The sequence below is a fragment of the Myotis daubentonii genome, chromosome 10 (assembly GCF_963259705.1).
Source record: "Myotis daubentonii chromosome 10, mMyoDau2.1, whole genome shotgun sequence".
In the NCBI taxonomy this organism is placed as follows: Eukaryota; Metazoa; Chordata; class Mammalia; order Chiroptera; family Vespertilionidae; genus Myotis; species Myotis daubentonii.
In genome coordinates this window covers 14444228-14465121 of record NC_081849.1, presented here as the reverse complement: position 1 = coordinate 14465121, position 20894 = coordinate 14444228, and the positions used below count along the sequence as shown (strand labels likewise).

Here is a 20894-nt window from a genome sequence, read left to right as displayed (position 1 = left end):
TCACCACCAAAACAGCACTATATGAAATGCTGAAAGGTATTCTTTAAGAAGAGGAAGAAGAAAAAGGAACTCTTACCATTTGCCACAGCATGGATGGAACTGGAGAGCGGATAAATACCACAGGATCTCACTCATTTGTGGAATATAATGAACAACATAAACTGATGAACAAGGGCTGATCCAGAGACGGAGAGGCATTGATTGGACTGTCGGGCCTTGGAGGGAAGGTAGGGGTAAGGGGAAAGATCAACCAAAGGACTTATATGCAAGCATATAGGCCTAACCAATGGACATGGACAACGGGGGGGGGGGGGCATGAGCGGGGGGGTTGGGGGGGTAGAGGGTAACGTGGGGACAAGGACACATATGTAATATCTTAATCAATAAAAAATATATTAAAAAAAAAATTATGACCTAACTTTAACTGGTTTGGCTCAGGGGTAGAGCGTCGGCCTGTGGACTGAAAGGTCCCAGGTTTGATTCCGGTCAAGGGCATGTACTTTGGTTGCGGGCACATCCCCAGTGGGAGGTGTGCAGGAGGCAGCTGATCAATGTTTCTCTCTCACTGATGTTTTTAACTCTCTATCCCTCTCCCTCTCTGTAAAAAAATCAATAAAATATATTTTTAAAAAATTATAACCTAAATTGAAAAAATAGACCCCAGAACTCATAATTATATATCATCCTTCTTGAGCTTGTATTGTTTAAGCCAAGGATCCAGCCTGCCAGTTAACTGTAAATTAAGTTTTATTGGAGCTCTGCCACACCCATTCATTATTTATTATCTATGGTTGTTTTCATGAGAAGCTAGAACACATAGACCATATGGGCCCTGAAGGGTTTGAAGTATTTACTACCTGCATCTTTACAAAAAAGGCTTGCCAATAGCTATTTTTAACACTTTTATTAAGAATTTTAATTTTAATTGTTAAGAATATAAATATTTTTCCGGTTTTTTTTTTTTTTTTTTTTGGCCTAAACACGGTTTGATAATCTTTGTGGACTAGCCTGGATGTCTAAATACTACTTATAATATTGTTTCTATGGATTCTTTAAAATATGTAATCAACCAATTGTACAAGGAGTTTTAGAAAACAGCCTATTTGTAGATGAGGGGCATTACTTAACTCAAATAACCAACCAATGATAGGCCTGAAATGCTCTAGAAATCAGGTTTACAGTACTTTTTTTGAAATCAGGTTTATGGAACCAGTGTCATAGAAAGTTGTTGACAATAATAGTAAGCACTATTTCAACACAAATTTAAGGTTTATTTACTCACATTTATAAACAAAATCTCCTCTAATACTAATAATTCCATAATTCTTAAAATTAAGAACCAAGATAGCTTTCAATACTATATGGCATTAATTTTTTCAGATAATATACAACTTTGTTATAAGCATTTTTCCTTTTCTCAACCAAACACATTTTACCCACACTTCTAAAGTGTGAGGGAACAGCCCCCAGAGCAGTGCAATAAATGAGGGGGGTGGGGAAAGCAAGACTTACCTTCCTGTGACGTGTATCCTGCACTGTTATTGGTGGTATTTTATGCTTGAGTTATACAGCACACACATTTCTCTTTTCAACTAGTTTTCCATAAAGATTAAAACACAAAAAAATTTTTCTAAAAATTCTCAAAATAATCATTACATTTTCACACTATTTAATGGAAAAATAAAACCAAGCTACCAAACCTATGATTTAGACAAAAAAAATCTTTATTCAACAAAATGTAAAAATATAATTTACATATCATATCACAATTAATCAATACAGTCAAAATTGCACAATTACACATTTATAAAAATTCCACACATCCTCCTCAGAATAATCAGTTTCTGTACAAAGATTTACAGCTGTCCAATGTATGTATTTTTCCTCAGTGTGCTACTGAGTTCAGAGGTTCTGCTCGAATATTCCCCAAATCCAGCGCCGAATCTGTTTCTTCATCAATTTCTCCAATGACTGCACTGCAATTAGTTGAGGAGAAAAAAAGTCAGTTAATACAATCTTATTTCTGAATAAAACTGAGAGGATCAAAGTAAAAAGAACTACTTAATTTGAAAACCAAACTTTCCATGAAGTAACAAAACTCAAAAAGAAATCATTGGAAGGCAATGTTATTACAGGAACTAATATTAAAGGACATATTTCATGTAGTGTGATTCAATCATATGATTTCAACTCTAGGAACTGTATTAGGCAGGTCTGAGGAGAGGGGAGAACCACAAAATCACTACTAAATAAGAAAATAAAGCATTTTTTACTTAAGTAACTGTTAGATTTGATAGAGCAATTGAATCAATACCCTTCTCCCCGGGAACTGGCTTTTCAGGCCTTTTCACTATGGACATTCCCTTTGCTGAAACCACATTTCACTTGCTGCTACTACATTCCATTATCTCCCCTCCTGGTCTGCATAAAGAAGTCTCCGCCCAGGAAAAGCCCGCCAAAAGTCCTTTAAAAGCCGCTGACTCCTGTCACTGCGGGCTGGAACCATCCGGGCTCAGCCACTTGATGTGTTGATAAACGAATAATTCATAATCCCTCAACATTTTGGCCTTGTGCATTCCTCCTTCAGCGACCTACCAGTAATGTCAATGAACTAAATCCATAGGGGTGTATAATATTTATTAGTAACTAGTAGCCCAGTGCACAAAAATTTGTGCACTGGGGGAGGGGGGTGGGAGTCCCTCAGTTATTAAACATTTATCGGCACAACACTGACTACACTGGTGGTGGTGGTGTCAGAATGTGTTATATTATGCAGATGAAAATCTAATATTTAAACAGATTTGATGTAGATATTTTCAAAGATGGAAGAATTGCCCCTGTCAACTATTTTAGTTGATTCACATCTTCACTAATTGTCATCATAGCAAAGTTTTCAGGCCCCATATGGATTGCTGGATATAATAGGCCATGCGCTGTCCCTGTCCTTTGTAGCCTTTTTGACCTTAAGGAGGACTCTAGTTTTCCATTTATATGTTTAAGTACCAACCTTATCAGCTTAAAAATGTAAGCTTTTAACACTGCTCTCTCTGTTCCGTATCCTTCCGATGAAAAGTGGAGTTGGGTTGCAGCACAGGAGAGAAATTCAGAAGGGGAATATTAAAGTAATGACTGCAGAAGAAGAGGGAACATATTTCCCTGGCCATAGGCGCTGGCGCCCTGGACCACAGGGCTGGCAGCTTCTCCGGGTGGCTGCAGCCTGAGACCTCGGGCGAGTGGCTTGTCTGTCTCCGGGGCTGCAGCCAGCCGCAGGCGCTGGCGCCTGGACCAAAGGTGGGCGGCTTCTTCTTCTTCTGTGCTTCCAGGGAGGGCAGTCAGTTATGTGTATATGTGTGTGCATGCAAACACAGGCGTGTACACGTGTGTATGTGGAAATCTGCTGGGCAAGTCAAAACCATAGAAAAGATGCCCCCTATCTCTTGAATCTTCCAGAGATATCCCCCACTTTTTTATTCTATCACTACTGGAGAGTCAGTATTTGCAGCCAGCCAGCGACTCTCTCAGTGTCTATTTCTGACTTCTTCTTTCCCTGTCTGTCTTCCAATGCCTAGTCATATTTCCACCTGGATGCATCATTTTTACTCCCAATATGCTGTATAGAGAAGGAGTCAGGATGCTGTCTTCCCATGAATAGTACTCAGTAACAAACCAATTGCAGTTTAGTTGGGCAATGCCCCTACCCACCCTTCAAATCCCTTCCACCATGCATTTCTGTTTCCCTTTTTGTTTGTTGGATTGTTCTGCTGCTCCTTCTCCTCACCCCACCACCCTTGGATCGTAATGTAAAATTCTTTTACCATGTCAAGAAATTATTAAAAATACAGGTACTTCTCCGAACACCAGCCAGGGGGCAGTGATCCACCCAGCTCTTGCCTGCCGCCTGGGTTTCTGATCACTGTCAGCGGCAGGCGGCTTCTTCCGTCCTTCCCCTTTCACCTCCCAGCATTGCGCCTATGTATGCAAATTAACTGCCACCTTTGTTGGGGGTTAACCGCCATCTTTGTTGGCAGTTAATTTGCATATAACCCTGATTAGCCAATGGGAAGCATAGCGAAGGTACAGTCAATTACCATGTTTGTCTATTATTAGATAGGATTGTCATGATTTCTCAGTTTGCTTGATTTAAATTCAAGAACAAAAAGTAGTTTTTTTATATACAAAAATAATAGGAACAAGTACTTAGGTACCTAACAAAGTTATTTTTATGTGATTGGCTATTTACAGCCAGTAAGTTTTCCCATGATTAAACACAAACATAATTTCATTAATGCTGTGCTAAGTAACAAAGCCATAGCTTTCTAGCTGGATATAGTTATTGTTACATCTAGACCAAGAGACATGTGTGAAACATTATCCCACTAAAAATAAATTGTTTAAATTTGTTTGGTTTTAATGAGAATAAATTCTTTATAAATGAACTAGAGGCCCAATGCACAAAAATTCATGCAAGAGTAGGCCTTCCTTCCCCCCGCTGTTGGCACCAGCTTCCATCTGGCACCCAGGACCCGGGCTGCTTCCCTCCTCTGACTGCCCGCAGGCACCTGGGACCTGGGCTGCCTTCCCTTGGGCCACCTGCAGGCACCCTGAACCCAGGCTGGCTTCCCTCTAGCCCCGGCTTCATCAGGAAGGATGTCCAGAATAATGTCCGGAAGACATCTGGTGTAATTAGCATATTACCCTTTTATTAGTATAGATACTTTCAATACAGAATTTGCCCAATTTTGCTTTAAACTTCAGTTCTCTAATTATGAAAAGTACTAAACTCTGGGGAAATATATTGTTTTCTCAAAATAAAACAAATCAAAGATCTCAACTGTACCCTTAAAAATTTAGCATGATTTAAAATCCTTATGGAAGACAGTGGGGTGCTGGTAAATGTTTTAAAACCAGCTTTCCAAAGAAAAAAATGGGAGGCTGGTTTACAGTATTTACTGACATCCATAGTGCAAATACTCCCGCTATACCCGATATCAAGCTACCAACAAGACATTATCAACCAGCTTACAACACTGAAAACACAACAATCTGCTTTCAAAAGCCAGTATAAGCTGGTTTCAGCACCACTGCGTCTACAGCAAAGATCTACATTTTTTTAAATTGCAGTTCAAAAATATTTTTAATGTAGGAGAAAGATTCTTAAAATCAATTTTTATGCAGAGCCGCAATATAAAAAATCAGTGTGTTCTGGTCAGGGGACCCGGGCCCCCTTTCCTTAGCCTTCTTATTTTTTATAGCTCACTTTATAACTTATAATAGTCATCTCTAAAATTTATAACCCCCTGATTTAGATTAAAAATCCAGTAATTTATCCATCCAAAGATGATTTTCTTAAAATAATTCAAATGAACAGTATTCTTACATCTTCTATGTCCTACTTGTCCCCGCAAATAATGTGAGATGCTAATATATCTTTTGCTGCATTCCAGCCATGTTTTAAATCTATACAGTACTCACTAGAAAACTGATTCAACAATCTTTTAGCTGCTATAATGCGCTAATACAGTAGCTACTAGCCACATGTATTGAATTATATTTAAATAAAATTTAAATTCAGTTATTCAGCCACACCAGCCACTTTCCAAGTACTCAGCAGCCATACACGGCTAGTACCTACCTTAGTGGTACCTACCTTAATGCAGATATACAGCATTTTCACCACTCCCACCCCAAAAGGTCTACTGAACAGCTTTGTTCTACATTGTTGCAGACTTTTCTTAAACTGCCACCACTACAATATATCTTCTTAAACTGCCCTATCAGTGTGTCACAAATTAACTGAGACCACAGCATTAACAAAGCACATACTTAGCGTGCCAATTATACTAAAAATTTTTTTTTAAATAATATATACTTGTTTATAAATTCAGCTCTATTTATATAACAGGAATCATTTAAAATTGTTCATGCAAAATATTTCAAAGAAATTTTCAAACCTTAGCTTTGGTACCCTAGGAGTACTAGTATATTTATATTCCTCTGAAACTAAGAGGAATTTTGGAAGAACATTCTAAGCCTCCCTAATGAATTATTCAGTGTAAGTCGAGGCCCTTTCTGAACCCTATCCAGACCACTTAACTATTAAAAATATGGACAAATCTCAGTAGATAAAAACCTCCTCTCCACATAGCAGGGCAGTACACCTATAGTATATTTAACCTGCCTTAAAGAAGACACATTTCACTTACACGTTGTCACCTCTTACGATGTACAAGCCTAGTACCACTTGTTCCACTCCCTGTGAAGAGCTGAACACTCGTTCATGGCTTTCATCCAAAATCAAATTAATGGTCTGGTCAAAACCTTTCAGTGTTCCCTGAAAAAAGAAAAGTTCAAGTATTCAGGTTTACCTGAATGTGTAAATTTAGCCAGACAATAATTGTAGTTGCTGGGTCCTCCTATAGAAATATAAAAGTCCACTGTAAAATGTAATTCCTCTTTATAGTTAACAATATTCTGGCACAAAACTTACCTCTTGCTTTTTTTTTTTTTTTACTTTTTTTTTTACTAGATGTTTCCTGCATGGTTTGTCTCCTCAGTCATCATCCACAGGACTCTGAGAAGTTGTAGGAATATGCAGGCGCAGACTCAAGGCCCGGCTTTCTCTCCAACATTGTGGAAAGGGACTGTACATCACGGGGCAGAGCCCTCTGCTCCCCGACGCCACCTGGACAGAGCCCGGGGAGAGTGGCCTCCCGGGGTGTCCACGTTGGGATACCTCTTGCTTTTTTTAAGGGGTAAAAGAAACTACACCACACATTTCATTAGTGTGCAGAGTTGTTTAGACTTACAAAGGACACCAATGTACCAGTGTATTTCCAAGAAAGTAGCAAAAAAGCCCATCCAGGAGCTAACATTCTAAAGACACAAACTAAAACAAGTGAAATTTAAGGGAAAATTATACAAGGCTGGGCAAAAGTAGGTTTACAGTTGCTTGTATGGAAAAATACATCACACAAGAATAAACTGTTTTGCATCCTCATGAGTGTAAACCTACTTTTGCCACCCTTGTGTGTGTATATATGTATGGAACCATATATACCAGCTATTGCAATGTAGCAGTATCACTTCATGCAACATACTACTACTAGACTTGTGCCAAACACACTGTACATATTATCTCAACTAATCTTTTCCTTTAAGTACATATATTTATTCCCACTTCAGAGAAGAAAAACTGAGGCACAGGGAGATTAAGTAATCTCTCAAGGTTTCTCAGGTAGAAAGTAGCAGAGCTAGGATGTGAACCATGAAAGGATAGCTTCAAAGACAGACAAGTGAACTACTATACTACTATGAACAAGCAAATATAATTCACATTCTTAAGAGATTCAGATAAGTCCCATAAAGATGTATAAACTTCATAAGATGTATAACTGTTCTTAACAGTTAACACAATAAATGAGTACTTTACTATTTGTCAGGAACTGTTCTAGGGGCCTCACATGCATATAGTTATTCAATCCTCCTATTAACACAATAAGTAGATACAAACATAACTGCAATAATTAGAACCAGACCTTGAAGAAAATATACAGATAAAGTTTTAATGAAAGACTTCTGATTTTGAATAAGGAAAGATATGGGCATAGCACAGCACAACAACTTGAGGCTATTCAATTTTTTGAAGAAACATTAACTTATATTTGTTTGGTTGTTTAAATCTCTGAAGCTCCCTATTGTTTCATGTTTTGAAAACCAAGATATATAAAATCAGAATGAAATAAAGAGAAAACAAAATATGGAGTACTGTCTATAGTAAAATAATTAGCAAAGTTATCACACACATACCTAGCATTTTGGCTTCATTTTACACATAACTGTTCTATCAAGTGTACCATGCATCAAAGAAATGCAGAACGGCTGAACTTTAGTACTCAAAATGCTGTTTTTAAATAGCTTCCCTTCTTTCATAAAATTAAAATAATTTCCCAATTCACTACATATCCTTTTAACAATAGAAAAATTTAAACTTGATGTTTTTGCAAAACAAAACAACTATTTGCAAGCATGTGTTAATAGCAGAAGGCTTCTTGAAGTGTTGAGATTAAAATATTTCAAACTGTCCTTGACAAAATATAAGGTGAGGTTACCTAAAAGCAAACATGATTGTTCTCTTGATTAAGAAGGAAATAAAGCCCCGATTGGATCTGCCACTTGATTACAGGTGACTCTGGGAAAGTGACTCACTTTTTCTGAACTTGGTGCCTAACCTAGAATACAAGGGTAATTCTTCTCACCCAATTGTCCTGAAGATTAAATGATAATATAATTTAATAAATGGCAAAATCTAACACTCTGGTAATCTTCTAAGAACGTACTGAGAAAAATCACAAGAATTAAATAGAAAACAAGAAACAAAAGCAGAATTGCAGAATGGAAAAATGAGAGATTAAATTATATAAATTAGATATGGTTAGAATATAGAAAGTTTAGTAGCCTTAAAACTTTTTTGAAAGCAAACAGCTGTATGAATTATAAGTGAAGAAATAATTAAATAGCCAAAAATTATAGAATAAATTCCTCAGATCAAGGAAGAGGTCAAGGAGAGAATCCCAAATTTTTCTGGAATTAAAGGGGATACTGTGATAAACAGACACATGAGATTAAATAAATTTAGGGTCAGTCATCATAATGTGTCCTACAGAAGAGAGAGGTCATACAACCTTAGAATAGTCAAAGAATATTAACACCATACACACCTTAAATGTTCCATATATGTAGTATGTTAATCATAAAAAAAGATTCTAAGGAGCATACACAAACTTTCAAAAAAATATGATTCATGTAGTGAATATCAGAGCACTGAATGGAAAAGGAAATAAAAACAGGAACAGAGCCCTAACCGGTTTGGCTCAGTGGATAGAGCGTCAGCCTGCGGACTGAAGGGTCCCAGGTTCGATTCTGGTCAAAGGCATGTACCTTGGTTGCGGGCACATCCCCAGTAGGGGGTGTGCAGGAGGCAGCTGGTCAGTGTTTCCCTCTCATCGATGTTTCTAACTCTCTATCCCTCTCCCTTCCTCTCTGTAAAAAATCAATAAAATATATTTAAAAAAACTGGAACAGATAAATATGAAATACAGATATCTGCATACTAGACTAGATGCTCTTTGAGGGCAGAATCTATTATTCACCTTAGCTTCTAGAAGCCTTTAACTTATATCCAAATTTGTTAATAGAGAAAAAGAATACTACATTCACAACATAAAAACTTAAGTTTCTAACTCCTCCACTTCCTGGTGATAATTACACAATTAGAAAAGGAAAAAAAATAGAAAAAGAAAAATCCTTTTCTGTATGTGATCAGGGTAACCTCTGAGGCAGAGCCAAGTCACAGGAAAACCGTAATGCAGGAACAGAGTAACACCACAGCGCCTCGGCAGCACAGGCCAGGGCTTCGACAGAAAACCTTGCAACCAGTAAGCCTCCAAGAAAGCAGAGAATGCATGAATATGCCCAATACTCACCACTATCATCCTCCCATCCGAAGTAATCACAGCAACAGTTCCTGGTACCTGAGTCAAGGAAAGCACTTCGCAGGGAATGCGACCTGAAACCTTAGAACCTGGTAAGGAAGTGGTTTGCATCGCTGGGGGAAAAGGTGACAGAATTGAGAGACAGCTATTCAACACACACTACCTGCACAACATAAAAACGTTAAGTTTCTAACTCCTTCAACTCCTTGTGGCCATTAGAAAAGGTAGAGGCAGAAAAAGAAAATCAGCGTCCGTATGCGACCAAGCATAACCCGTCTGTCCCAGAGCAGCCGGGATGTGCGGTCCTCTTTCCATCTGGGACCTGGACTCGGAGCAAGGCACGCCCCCTCCTAGACCTGTGCTCTCATCTCTAAAACCAACATGGATTCGGGCTCAATTAATGCCGAGCGATTGCTAGCGTAAGAAGGCACTGTCTTCCAGGACGTGGCTTCTGGAATTGAGAAGAAAAGCTGCAATCACAGGAATAAAGGTGCTTTACAGCATCACGTCTTGAGTATTTCACTTCCCCCCACAAGGTAGCCTTTCTGCCCCGAGACGTTAAGACTGTCAACATGCACAGCGCGCTAGGCGACCTCCCGGGGGCTTTCTGAATTCTGTGTCCCCTGAGACACTTCCCTAATATCCACAAAGAGGTTGAGACTTCCGGTGGTAAAGGGGCCGCACACTGAGCAAAGCCCACGAATAGAACAAGTGCAGCGCATGGGTTTACAACAATATCGTCATCGGTAGGACGACGGTTCCTTTCATTCCCAAACTTCACGGCCCAGGCCCTAGGGAAGTAGGAAGGATGAATAAATCGATGACTTCCACAGACAGCGAAAAGTTCAGAATAATCACATGCTTTAAAGGTTAAAATGAAACGGCGCGTTGGGCCCATAAGAGCCGCGGGCGCGGGATTGGTGGGTCCCGATCCTTCACCCCCCGAACCCGGGTCACGCAGTGGCCGGAAGTCCCAACCGCCCGCCGCCTCGACCCAGGCCCTCTCCGGTCGAGCGTGGGCCTCCCTCACCGCGGCTCAACCGGCGCCGGCGGCGGCCGCCAGAGGATACGGTTGATGTAGTTCTCCAGAGCGGAAGTCATGGTGCTCGGCCGACACTCCGGGCAGCGCAGAGGCGCGGGCGACAAAAAGAGCTGCAGCAGCCCCCGCAGCCACTAGCCGCCCACAGCAAATACCGCGAGAGTTCCCATACCGTGGCCTCCGCGAATCAGAGACGGAGAAACCAGCCCGTCGTACCCGTGAGGCCAAGCGGCGCGAGTTCCGTGCGCGTGCGCAGTAGTTTTCCGCCGATTTTCCGGGGGGTGTTCTCAGAAGCCGCGCGCCGCGGAGGCTCGCGGGTGGCACGGCTCATCGGGGTCGGAGGGGGAAGATGGGGTCAGAGCGTGAAAGTGGGAGAGCGAAGAGCTTCCCAGCGGAGGGAAAGGCGTGGGTAGAAGGTACTAGGGGAAAGTGTTGAGGGAAGACAGGGAAAACGGAATGAGATGAGTGCTGTTCTGTGAAATGTAGGCGCCGGGGGCTGGAGTCCCGCCTTCCCCCACAGGGGCCGACAGTCTTTTGGAAGCTGGATGGCCTGGGACTGAGATAAACACACCGACAAAAAGCAGGTTCGCGTATTCTGCAAATACCTCTAAAAGTGCTCCAACTTGGCGGCGTTTTTTATTCACTTATTTTAAGAAATTGAAGCCAGATTGGAAAAGGTGTGTGAGACTCCCTTAGGAGCTATGGCTTTTTTTAATTTTATTTTATTTTATTTTTTACAAAATCTCTGATTTCAGTTAGGCTTGTGATTCCTTGACTGAAGAAGAATTGTGGGTTGAAATAACTCTTGCAGTGTCAGCAGTTTTCTTCTGAAGAGTGAAGCATCTGTTTTCATCACAGCGTTCCCACAAAATTGTCTGCAGGTCACTCCCAAATGCTTAATATTTCATATACTAAAGCGTACTCTGATCTGTTCGAAACCACCTATAACCAGGAACACTTACAGTACATGTAATAAGACAGGCGCTCTGCTAGGGCAGTTGCAGCGAGAGCAGGCTCCTAAGGGAGCCAGGCCATCGGTGCCGCTGGTGCTGCAGGCACAGGGGCTGGCCAGCCAGCAGCCGTGGAGCCTGCGAGCTTCCTTCCCTCTGTTGTTTGACACCGGTGTCCGCAGGGGCCCAGCTTCCCTCTGTGCCTGGGACATGCTGTGTGGCTGGCTGTGTTAACTTCTGCATCTTGTCCTCCGGCCTCCCTCACAATTATGTGGGCTACTCAACATCCTTTAATAAATTCCTTTTCTGCGTAGAGCAGCTCAAGTTTGTCTCTGGCTTCAGGCTGGCAACCAAGAATTTTGACTTAGGAATGTTCTGGTAGTGCAGCATTACTGAGCTACAGTGATCTTAAAATATTTTTATTTTTGCTCATTTAGCTTCTAGATTTTTTAAACTAAAAATAATTTTAACTAAACCCTCTTTATACCAGCCTACTTTAAAATTCTAAAATTTTGTATCATGATTTTACTAATTACAACGAATGTAATTTCTGCCACATAGTTGTTTTTGTGCTTTAAGTATATTTTCAGTAAAATCTTGGAGCCACAGATTTAACACATCAGTTATGGCAAAACCCATACCCATTATCAAACCCATCAGCTGACTTCATTTTTTCTTTTCAAAAAAATGTTTACCTTATTGTTGACAGTATTACAGTATTACAGATGTCTCCCATTTTATCCTATTATGCCCCCCCACTCACCTAACGCTCTCCCCACCCCTGGCCTTCCCCTTGCTATTATCTGTGTCCATGGATTATGCATATATGTTCTTTGGTTAATCTCTACCCCCCGCCCCTCCCTAAGTGAAATCTGTAATTCTGTCCAGGCATCCATACCTCTGCACTTATTTTTTTCGTCAGTTTATTCTGTTCTTTAGTTTCCGCTTATAGGTGAGGTCATGTGATATTTGTCTTTCTCTAACTGGCATATTTCGGTTAGCATAATAGTCTCCAGTTCCATCCATGCTGCCACAGCTGCATAGTATCCCATTGTGTAAATGTACCACAGAATTTTTTTATCCACTCAGCTACTGACGGGCACTTATGCTGTTTCCAGATCTTAGCTATTGTAAATTGGGCTGCTATTAGCTTAGGGGTGCATATATTCTTTCTGATTGGTGTTTCAAGATTCTTAGGGTATATTCCCGGAAGTGGGATTGCTAGGTCAAATGGTTCCTCTTTTTGAGGAACCTCCAAACTGTTTTCCACAGTGGCTGTGCCAGTGAGCATTCCCACCAGCAGGGTTCCCTTTTCTCCACATCCTCACCAGCACTTGTTGATTTATTGATGGTAGCCATTCTGGTAGAGGAGAGGTGATACCTCATTGTAGTTTTAATTTGCAACTTTCTGATGATTAGTGACATTGAGCATATTTTCATGTGTCTGTTGGTCATCTGTATGTCCTTTTTGGAGAAGTGTCTATTCAGGTCCTTTGGCCATTTTATAATTGGATTGTTTGCCTTCCTGATGTTAAGATGTATGAGTTCTTTAAACATTTTGGACATTAATCCCTTATCAGATGTATCATTGGAAAATATTAGTTTCCCTTTTCATTTTGTTGATGGTTTCTTTTGCCATGCAGAAGCTTTTTAGTTTGACGTAGTCCTAATTGTTTATTTTTTCCTTTGTTTCTCCTGTTCTAAGGGATGTATTGGTGAAAATACTGCCACGTGAGATGTCTGAGATTTTACTGCCCATTTTTTCTTCTAGCATTTTTATGGTTTCATGATTTACATTTAAGCCTTTTATCCATTTTGAGTGTATTCTTGTGTATGGTGTAAGTTGGTGGTCTAGTTTCATTTTTTTTCATGTACCTGTCCAATTTTCCCAACACCATTTACTCCATTGTGTGCCCTTACTGCCTTTGTCAAATATTAATTGAGCATGATGGCATGGGTCAATTTCTGATGTCTCTGTTCTGTCCTATTCTTGTGCCAGTACCAGGCTGTTTTAATTACAATGGCTTTGATATATGGTATTGTGATGCCTCCAACTTTGTTCTTCTTGCTCAAGATTGCTGAGGTTATTTGGTTTTTTGTTGTTGTTTTTGTTTTTCTTTATATATTTTGGAATATTTGTTCTAGATCCGTGAAATATGCATTGGTGGTTTAATAGGGATTGTATTGAATCTGTAGATTGCTCTTGGTAGGATGGACATTTTAATGATGTTAAATCTTTCAATCGATGAACAAGGTATATGCTTCCACTTTTTTTATGTATTCCTCTATTTCCTTTTTCAATGTCTTAAAAGCTTTCCAAATACAGGTCTTTTACATCCTTGGTTAAGTTTATTCCCAGGTATCTTATTTTTGTTGTTGTTGGAGTGGTGAGATTGTTTTTTTATTTTCTCTTTCTGAGGGTTATTTATTGGTGTATAAAAATGCCATTGATTTCTGGGTATTAATTTTGTATCCTGCTACTTTGCCAAATTTATTTATTAAATCTAGCAGTTTTTAGGGTTTTCTGTACATGTGCAATATCATGTCATCTGCAAATAATGACAGTTTTATTTCCTCCTTTCCACTTTGGATGCCTTTTATGTTTTCTTCTTTCTGATCACTGTGGCTAGGATTTCCAGTACTATTTTGAATAAGAGTGGCAAAAGCAGACATCCCTATCATAAGGGAAATGCTTTTAGTTTTTGCCCATTGAGTGTGATGTTGGTTGTAGGTTTGTCATATGTGGCCTATATTATGTTGAGGGAATAACCCCTCTATTCCCATTTTGCTGAGAGTTTTTATTATAAAAAGGTGCTGGATTTTTAGCTGACTTCATTTTTCCCATTTAAGTATTTATGTTACCATGCATTCTCTGAGAACTGTTGGAAAGTCAATCTACCATGAGCCTTGAAGTTCCCTGTACATCCTGGGTATGCTTCAAATGCAAAGTTGTCATTACTCTTTACTTGGGCCAATTGTATGTCCCCGTAACTCAGTTTCTAGGTAAACAGGTGCATAAGAATACACATTTTGCAATTGTCTCAAAACTACTTCATTGTGCTTCAGTGACTTTCCGTTATTGATATGTGCCATCTCTGTTTGAGCTTTTTTTCTGGAACCCTGCCTATCTATTTGTGGCAGGCTAGAAGTGCTGGGGAATTGGCACTCTTAGGGAGCGGTCTTCAGTGAGTGGCAAGGTAGGTTTATAAATATCCGAGCCCTTCTTCAACTTGGTAGAATAATTCAGGTGGGATATCTCCAGTGTTTCAACATAGTAGCTGACTCAATAGTGCACCTCTAATAGATTATCTTCCTTTCCTTGTAACACTTCTCTACTCCTTTACTGATTTTCCCTAAACTACTTGCATTTGGATTCTTGTCCCAGGGTCTGTTTTTAGAGGAGATTCAAACAAAGATCGCATGAATACTTCCTTTCAAAGGGATCTGCATCTTACTTGAGTTTGAGGGTATCTGTAGCCTAACCCCAATTCTTGTCATCATCTAATATCACTAGGTCATCTTTTATATGATGCAAAGGAGGATATAAGATTTTTGCTCCCCTCCATAGGTCTATACAGGCCCCTTTAAATAACTCTAGGTAAGCAATAACTGCTACCACCGAAGTTGGTTTAAATGGGTTGTTCACTAAAAAAAACCCAAAATACTTGTCTATGGTAGAACATAGCCAGGTTGTTGCACTAAAACTTCAGTGAGGCTCAGTGACATAGCAATAAATGAAGCTCAGAAATGACTCAGTTATCTGACTGTGGCACAGCAAGAATTTATTTAGTGGTGTTAGGGTAAACTATGGGGACTCCCTCATTAAGTCTGAAATAGTATCAATTGCAAAGAGTGAACCCACAATTCAGAGCTGTTCTGACCTGCTGATTCCTCCCTGTGGGGGGATGAGATCCTCCAACTCTGGGTGTGCCTCCTAGTTATTGCAGCCACTAGTCTATATTCTAATCTCATGTATATCGTTTGCCCTGCTTGCGTTCTGCTTCAAAAGCAAACCAAAGTGAAAGCATTCTGACCAGCCTGTGTCTGGCCATAAGTAGATGCCACCAATAATCTATGCATCCCCCTAAACATAGTGGATTCTTCAGGTTAACATTTGACAAATCTGAACTCACCTTCCTCCCCAACAACACGGTGATCTAGTAGCATTCAAAATCCTGGGTGATTTTGGTGGTAGAGATGAAGGTTTGAGCTATACATGCCTCTTTCCTGGAGTAACAGGATATGGTGAACCTGCAAGGGCCCAGAGCTTACAGAATAAGTCACTCATGTTGGCATTTCCAATATTAGTAGCAGTCAAATACTCAAGCAAAATGTTTTTACAGTCTTCCTTAAAATCATGTTGGCATGGTAATAGGTTAATCCATCTTTTTGTGAGACTCTTTGTCATATTCCCTTTCTGAGTCCTGGGATTTCTTTATATACCTTTCTATTTAGAAGACAGTCTTAAGACAGAGTCTCCAGAAGCACACCTTGAAGCAAGGATTTATTTATATGTCAGTGATTTATTACAGAAGTGTTCCCAAGAGAAATCAGTAAGGAATTGAGAGAAGCAGGAGGGGAGAGGGAGTCCATGCTGCATTTGCAGACTAGCACTTACCCAGGCTGACCCCGCAGGCACTTATATAATAACAACTCAGATTTCAGAGGAATGCAATGTGTGATTGGATGCTGCACAGTTTTGTCCTCATCTGAGGCAAGGGACTTGGGCTTCTATAACCCCCACCTTGCAAATCCTTAGGAAGGGTTACCTGGAGTGGAAGAGGCAAACTTCCAGCTCTCGGTGAGGGAGGGCAATGCCCAAGTAGTCTAAGGATGCTAAGGGTGGCAATATTCTGGAAAAGAGTAGCAGATCCTGGCCTCATGAAGCAAAAACTAATGAAACCAGGAGAGGTGCACAGAAACCATGAAGACAATCTTAGAGTATCTGGGTAAAGCTCTGATAGTGTTCACTTCAGTGAATAATTCAATTTCTAGTCCTTTAAGTTTTGGGTATATTTGAAGTGAGAAAATGTTAGGAAGGTCAGAAGGTAATTCCAATTTTGTCGAAGATATTTTCTACTTCATGTCAACAAAGTGTACAGTTAAGACATTCACTTGTAATTAAGGCAGTTCTTTTGTTATATGAGCAGGGGTAAGAAAAGACCTATAGAGAATTATTCACTGTATAGAAGAATTTTTTTGTGACATTAACAAACCCTTATATTATCTGAAACATTTGTTTGGACACTTTATTGTTGAACTGTTCTTTATTATATACTAGAGGCTCGGTGCACAAAAATTTGTGCACTCGGGAGGGTCCCTCCGCCTGGCTTGTGCCCTCTCGCAGAATGGGACCCCTCGGGGGATGACCACCTGCTGGCTTAGGCCCGCTCCTCGGGGGATTGGGCCTAACCTGGCAGTCAGACATCCCTCTGGCAGCCCGGGAGTTCTTGGGGGATGTCCACTTGCCAGCAGGGAGCAGGCCTAGCTGCAGTCAGACATCCTTAGCGCTGCTGAGGAGGCGGAAGAGGCTCCCACCACCACCGCTGCACTGGCAGCCGTCAGCCTGGCTTGTGGCTGAGCAGAGCTCCTCCCATGTGAGAGCGCCCTGACCACCAGGGGGCAGTTCCTGCATTGAGAGTCTGCCCCCTGGTGGTCAGTGTGTGTCATAGTGACCAGTGATTCCCAGTCTTTCTGCTGTTAGGATCAATTTGCATATTACCCTTTTATTATATAGGATAGAGGCCTGGTGCATGGGTGGGGGCCAGCTGGTTTGCCCTGAAGGGTGTCCTGGACCAGGGTGGGGGTCCCGCTGGGGTGCCTGACCAGCCTGGGTGAGGGGCTGAGGGCCGTTTTCAGACTGGCCACACCCCCTTCAGGGTAGGGGTTCCCGCTGGGGTGCCTGGCCTGCCTGGGTGAGGGACTGATGGCTGTTTGCAGGCTGGCCACAGCCCCTTCAGGGTGGGGGTCCCCACTGGGGTGCCTGGCCAGCCTGGGTGAGGGGCTGAGGGCTGTTTCCAGGCTGGCCACAGCCCCCAGCCACCCAAGCTCCCAGTGGAGGCTGGCTGGAAGCAGGTATCTGGGTTTTATTTAACTTCTATAATTAAAATTGTGTTGCCTTTTGCAGAGGCCACAGCTGGCCAGGGCAGGCAGGAAGCTTGGCTTACTCCATCGCCAGGGCAACCAAGCCTCCTGCTTGCTCCAGCTCCAACTTGCATATAGTTGCTCTGATTGGCTGATGGGTGTGGCTTGGGCATAGCAAAGGTACGGTCAGTTAGCATCTTTGTCTTTTATTAGTGTAGATGTAATTCAAGTTTGCCTAGTGTCTGTCATAGCTTGAAGGCCCAAAGGCACTTATATAATAACAACTCAGATTTCTCTGATTCATGCCTAATCTGCCTCATGCAGGATTTCCACCCCCCATTTAGAGTCTTCCAAGTCACTTCTGGGAGTCCATCTGGGATGTCTCACAATAACTCACCAAGACTCTTTTCACTACTTCTGTTCCAGATTTCATTATTGCTCATGCAGCATTGAGAATTCTCTTCAGGGTACCCTTTCTGCCAGCACCATGACTCATGCCTGCAGTGACAGTATACATATTTCTGGAAGAGTGGGGAAATGAGAGAGCAGGAGGCTGTCTCCCAAAACTTCTAGAGCCTTAGGCTTCCAAGTTTGCCGAAATAGTAGTCTATTCTCTTAGGTAAAGCTATATTGTGTTCAGATCTTAAGTGATGAGGCTTCCTCCTTGTGTCTGTGTCAGAGCTTGTTACTGGATTCTGAAGAAGGACTACATGTATACCCAGGTCTCAGAGAATCATTGTGAAAACAATTCTTGCTTCTGTCTGTTGCTGGCCTCCTGTACTGAGTTTAGATACAAGACCATAGACATGGGTAAAGAAAACAATTCTCTTCATATTCTCCTTCTATGCCATGCAAATAGATGATTGTAAACGTGTAAGAAATTTCCAGTTTGACCTGAATTCTAGCAGCTGACAAAACTTTATCTTAAATCTGTGTTCCCTTGTAAACCCTTCCAAAGAAACACACACACACACACACACACACACGCGCGCGCTCACCCACACAGAAAACCCATCTATAAATATAATTGTTGTGGTGGAATTAATTTGTTTACTTATTCAGAAATCTTTAATGAAAGTTTGACATGCCAAAAAATATAGAAATAGCTATTTATAAAGAGTATCAAATAAATAAGATAGTTTTCTTAAGAAGTTTACTATTTTTACAGAGTATATATATCCAGAGCTGCTCTTGAGTTTATACTGTAATTACATCACTTCTAAAATAAGTAGAAGTAGGGAGGTCTTTCTCCCTGTGGGTTTGGGTTGGGAGACACAGGAATAAGTTATGTACACTTAGCTCAAGTTTTAATGGGTGCAGGATCTTGGAGAGAAAAAAAGAAATTGGGAGGATCTAGTTTTAGCACTACATAGTAGATTATTTGTGTCTAAGAGGTAGAGTGATAGGCAAACATCTGGGACTGGTTAGGAAAGACAAACTAAATCCAATTTAGAAGACTGATCTAAAGTTTCCAGATTGGTTTAATAATCAGTTATGAATCGAATGCTGCCTCTTGCCTAGGTCATTGGAATGGTTTGCTCAACCTTGACCTAGAAAATATTCTTGCTATCTCAGTCATTTCACCTCTTGGCCTGTCCCTATTAATCATGCCATATTTTCTCCTCAAGGCTCTGCTGTGGCTTTTCACCTGCTGAGGACCAGGTTCAGGCCCATCGACAGGATGCCAATACTCCTTCACCCTGAACCATCACACTCTAATCTACCTCATTCATTCAAAATTCCCTTTCTCTAGTTTTCAACCTAATTTGCATAATCTATCTATAAAACTTGACAACTTTCCAATGTGTTTCTGATCATCACAGTGTCTGGCTTTCTGCTTCACCAATGAACATTTATTTGTAGAATTGATAATGGTCAAGAAATATGGTTCTTCATGTAGTAGTATTTTTCTGATGCCCAGTTACTTTGACAACCATTACAAGTTATCCTGAAAAAAAAGAAAAGACAAACATTAAAGAAAATGTTTGTCAATTGCATTGACAAAATGGCCTTGATTCAATATTATGTGACTGATAATTTAAATTGAAATTACGCATAGTTTAGTACCTCCATCCTAATTTATACTTAGTTTTTGAAATGAAAAACAAATCTTAGTGTATAGTTAAGTGCTCTAAAAAACTCCCAAATCTCTGTCATTAAACAAAATTTATTTCTTATTCACCTAGAGCAGTGGTTCCCAACCTTCTGGCCCTTTAAATACAGTTCCTCATGTTGTGATCCAACCATAAAATTATTTTCGTTGCTACTTCATAACTGTAATGTTGCTACTGTTATGAATTGTAATGTAAATATCTGATATGCAGGATGGTCTTAGGCGACCCCTGTGAAAGGGTCGTTCGACCGCCAAAGGGGTCGCGACCCACAGGTTGAGAACCGCTGACCTAGAGTCTCATGTGGATTGAGCAGCTCCTTTGGATGATGCCCTTCTAATAAAGACTCAGGGATCTAGGCTAGGATTCTGTCATCCTTAATATTTACCCTTGTAGTCGCTGCAGAAAGGAAAGAGAAAACTTGGGAATCATATAAGATATTTTAGAAGGCTACACCTTCTGTAGGTTTTATCACTTTGCTCTATATCCCAGTGTCTAGAACTGAGTCATGATTCCCTAACCAAACTGCACATGAGACTAGAAAATGTAATCACTTTTGTGTGCCTGGGAAGAGGAGTAGAATTGGTGGAAGCATCTAGAACTACTGCTCTTCTTTTACTCATGGTTAAAAGCATTAAAGGATTTGGTTAAAGAACTTGCTTAAGATCATACAAACACTCACTGGTAGTACTAATTCAGAACTCAGACCTCCTGAACCCAATACTTCTCTGATGTTTCAGATTATCTCCCTATAATGACTGGGAAGCTTTTGGTTACAAGTAACAGAAAACCTGAATCAAAATGGATTAAGAAAGAAAAAAATGTGGAGGTAAATATAGATTCATGTAACTGAATTGCCCATAGACTGTTTGATTTTAAGCTATTGGGAAGTCTTGATTCATATGTCCATGATGACATAGGGACACCAACTCCATTTTGATTCTTGAAACTCTGTCCTCCTCCAGGTGCTAGACTCATTTTCATGCTAGATCTGCTCATGGTGGCATTAATGGACCTCACATTCTTCTTATATTGTAATCTGAAGTTCTAAAGCCACTACAGAAGAAAAAAGAAACTTTATAGGAGTTCTTAGTAAAGCTCTAGCATTTCATTGGTCAAAATGTGATTTTTATATCTAAGTTTGGAAATAAAGACTTAAAGACATACAGTATTTACAATTGTTATTTTTTAGTGAGATGTCCTACAAATCTTTTCTAGG

The 20894-nt window shown here is 40.6% G+C and overlaps 1 protein-coding gene and 1 non-coding gene across 3 annotated transcripts; both read right to left on the bottom strand.

Moving 5' to 3' along the window:
- Positions 1-1703: 1703 nt before the first annotated feature.
- Positions 1704-10713, bottom strand: LSM8 (LSM8 homolog, U6 small nuclear RNA associated). 2 transcript variants are annotated; one of them, XM_059711642.1, is made up of 4 exons: positions 10562-10713; positions 9483-9523; positions 6204-6331; positions 1704-1976 (listed from the first exon to the last, which is right to left on the bottom strand). In XM_059711642.1, exons 1-4 carry the CDS (start codon positions 10590-10592, stop codon positions 1886-1888), a joined length of 291 nt encoding a protein of 96 aa, XP_059567625.1. In that variant the 5' UTR covers positions 10593-10713; the 3' UTR covers positions 1704-1885. The 2 variants fall into 2 exon arrangements, with proteins under 2 accessions (XP_059567625.1, XP_059567624.1); XM_059711641.1 differs by lacking the exon at positions 10562-10713 and having other exon boundaries at positions 9483-9604.
- On the bottom strand, positions 6525-6728 carry LOC132211587 (small nucleolar RNA SNORA73 family). The gene has a single exon (XR_009447495.1). It is a non-coding gene; the product is annotated as a small nucleolar RNA SNORA73 family (small nucleolar RNA).
- Positions 10714-20894: the final 10181 nt, after the last annotated feature.

Bases quoted from the DNA above. Each gene is read 5' to 3' on its own strand.
- LSM8 (XM_059711641.1), bottom strand. From the start codon at position 9,602: ATGCAAACCACTTCCTTACCAGGTTCTAAGGTTTCAGGTCGCATTCCC. The intron at 6,332-9,482 runs GTGAGTATTGGG...TTCTTTTTTCAG, and splicing joins CGGATGGGAGGATGATAGTG to GGAACACTGAAAGGTTTTGA. The intron at 1,977-6,203 runs GTAAGTGAAATG...AACTAATTGCAG, and splicing joins ATCGTAAGAGGTGACAACGT to TGCAGTCATTGGAGAAATTG.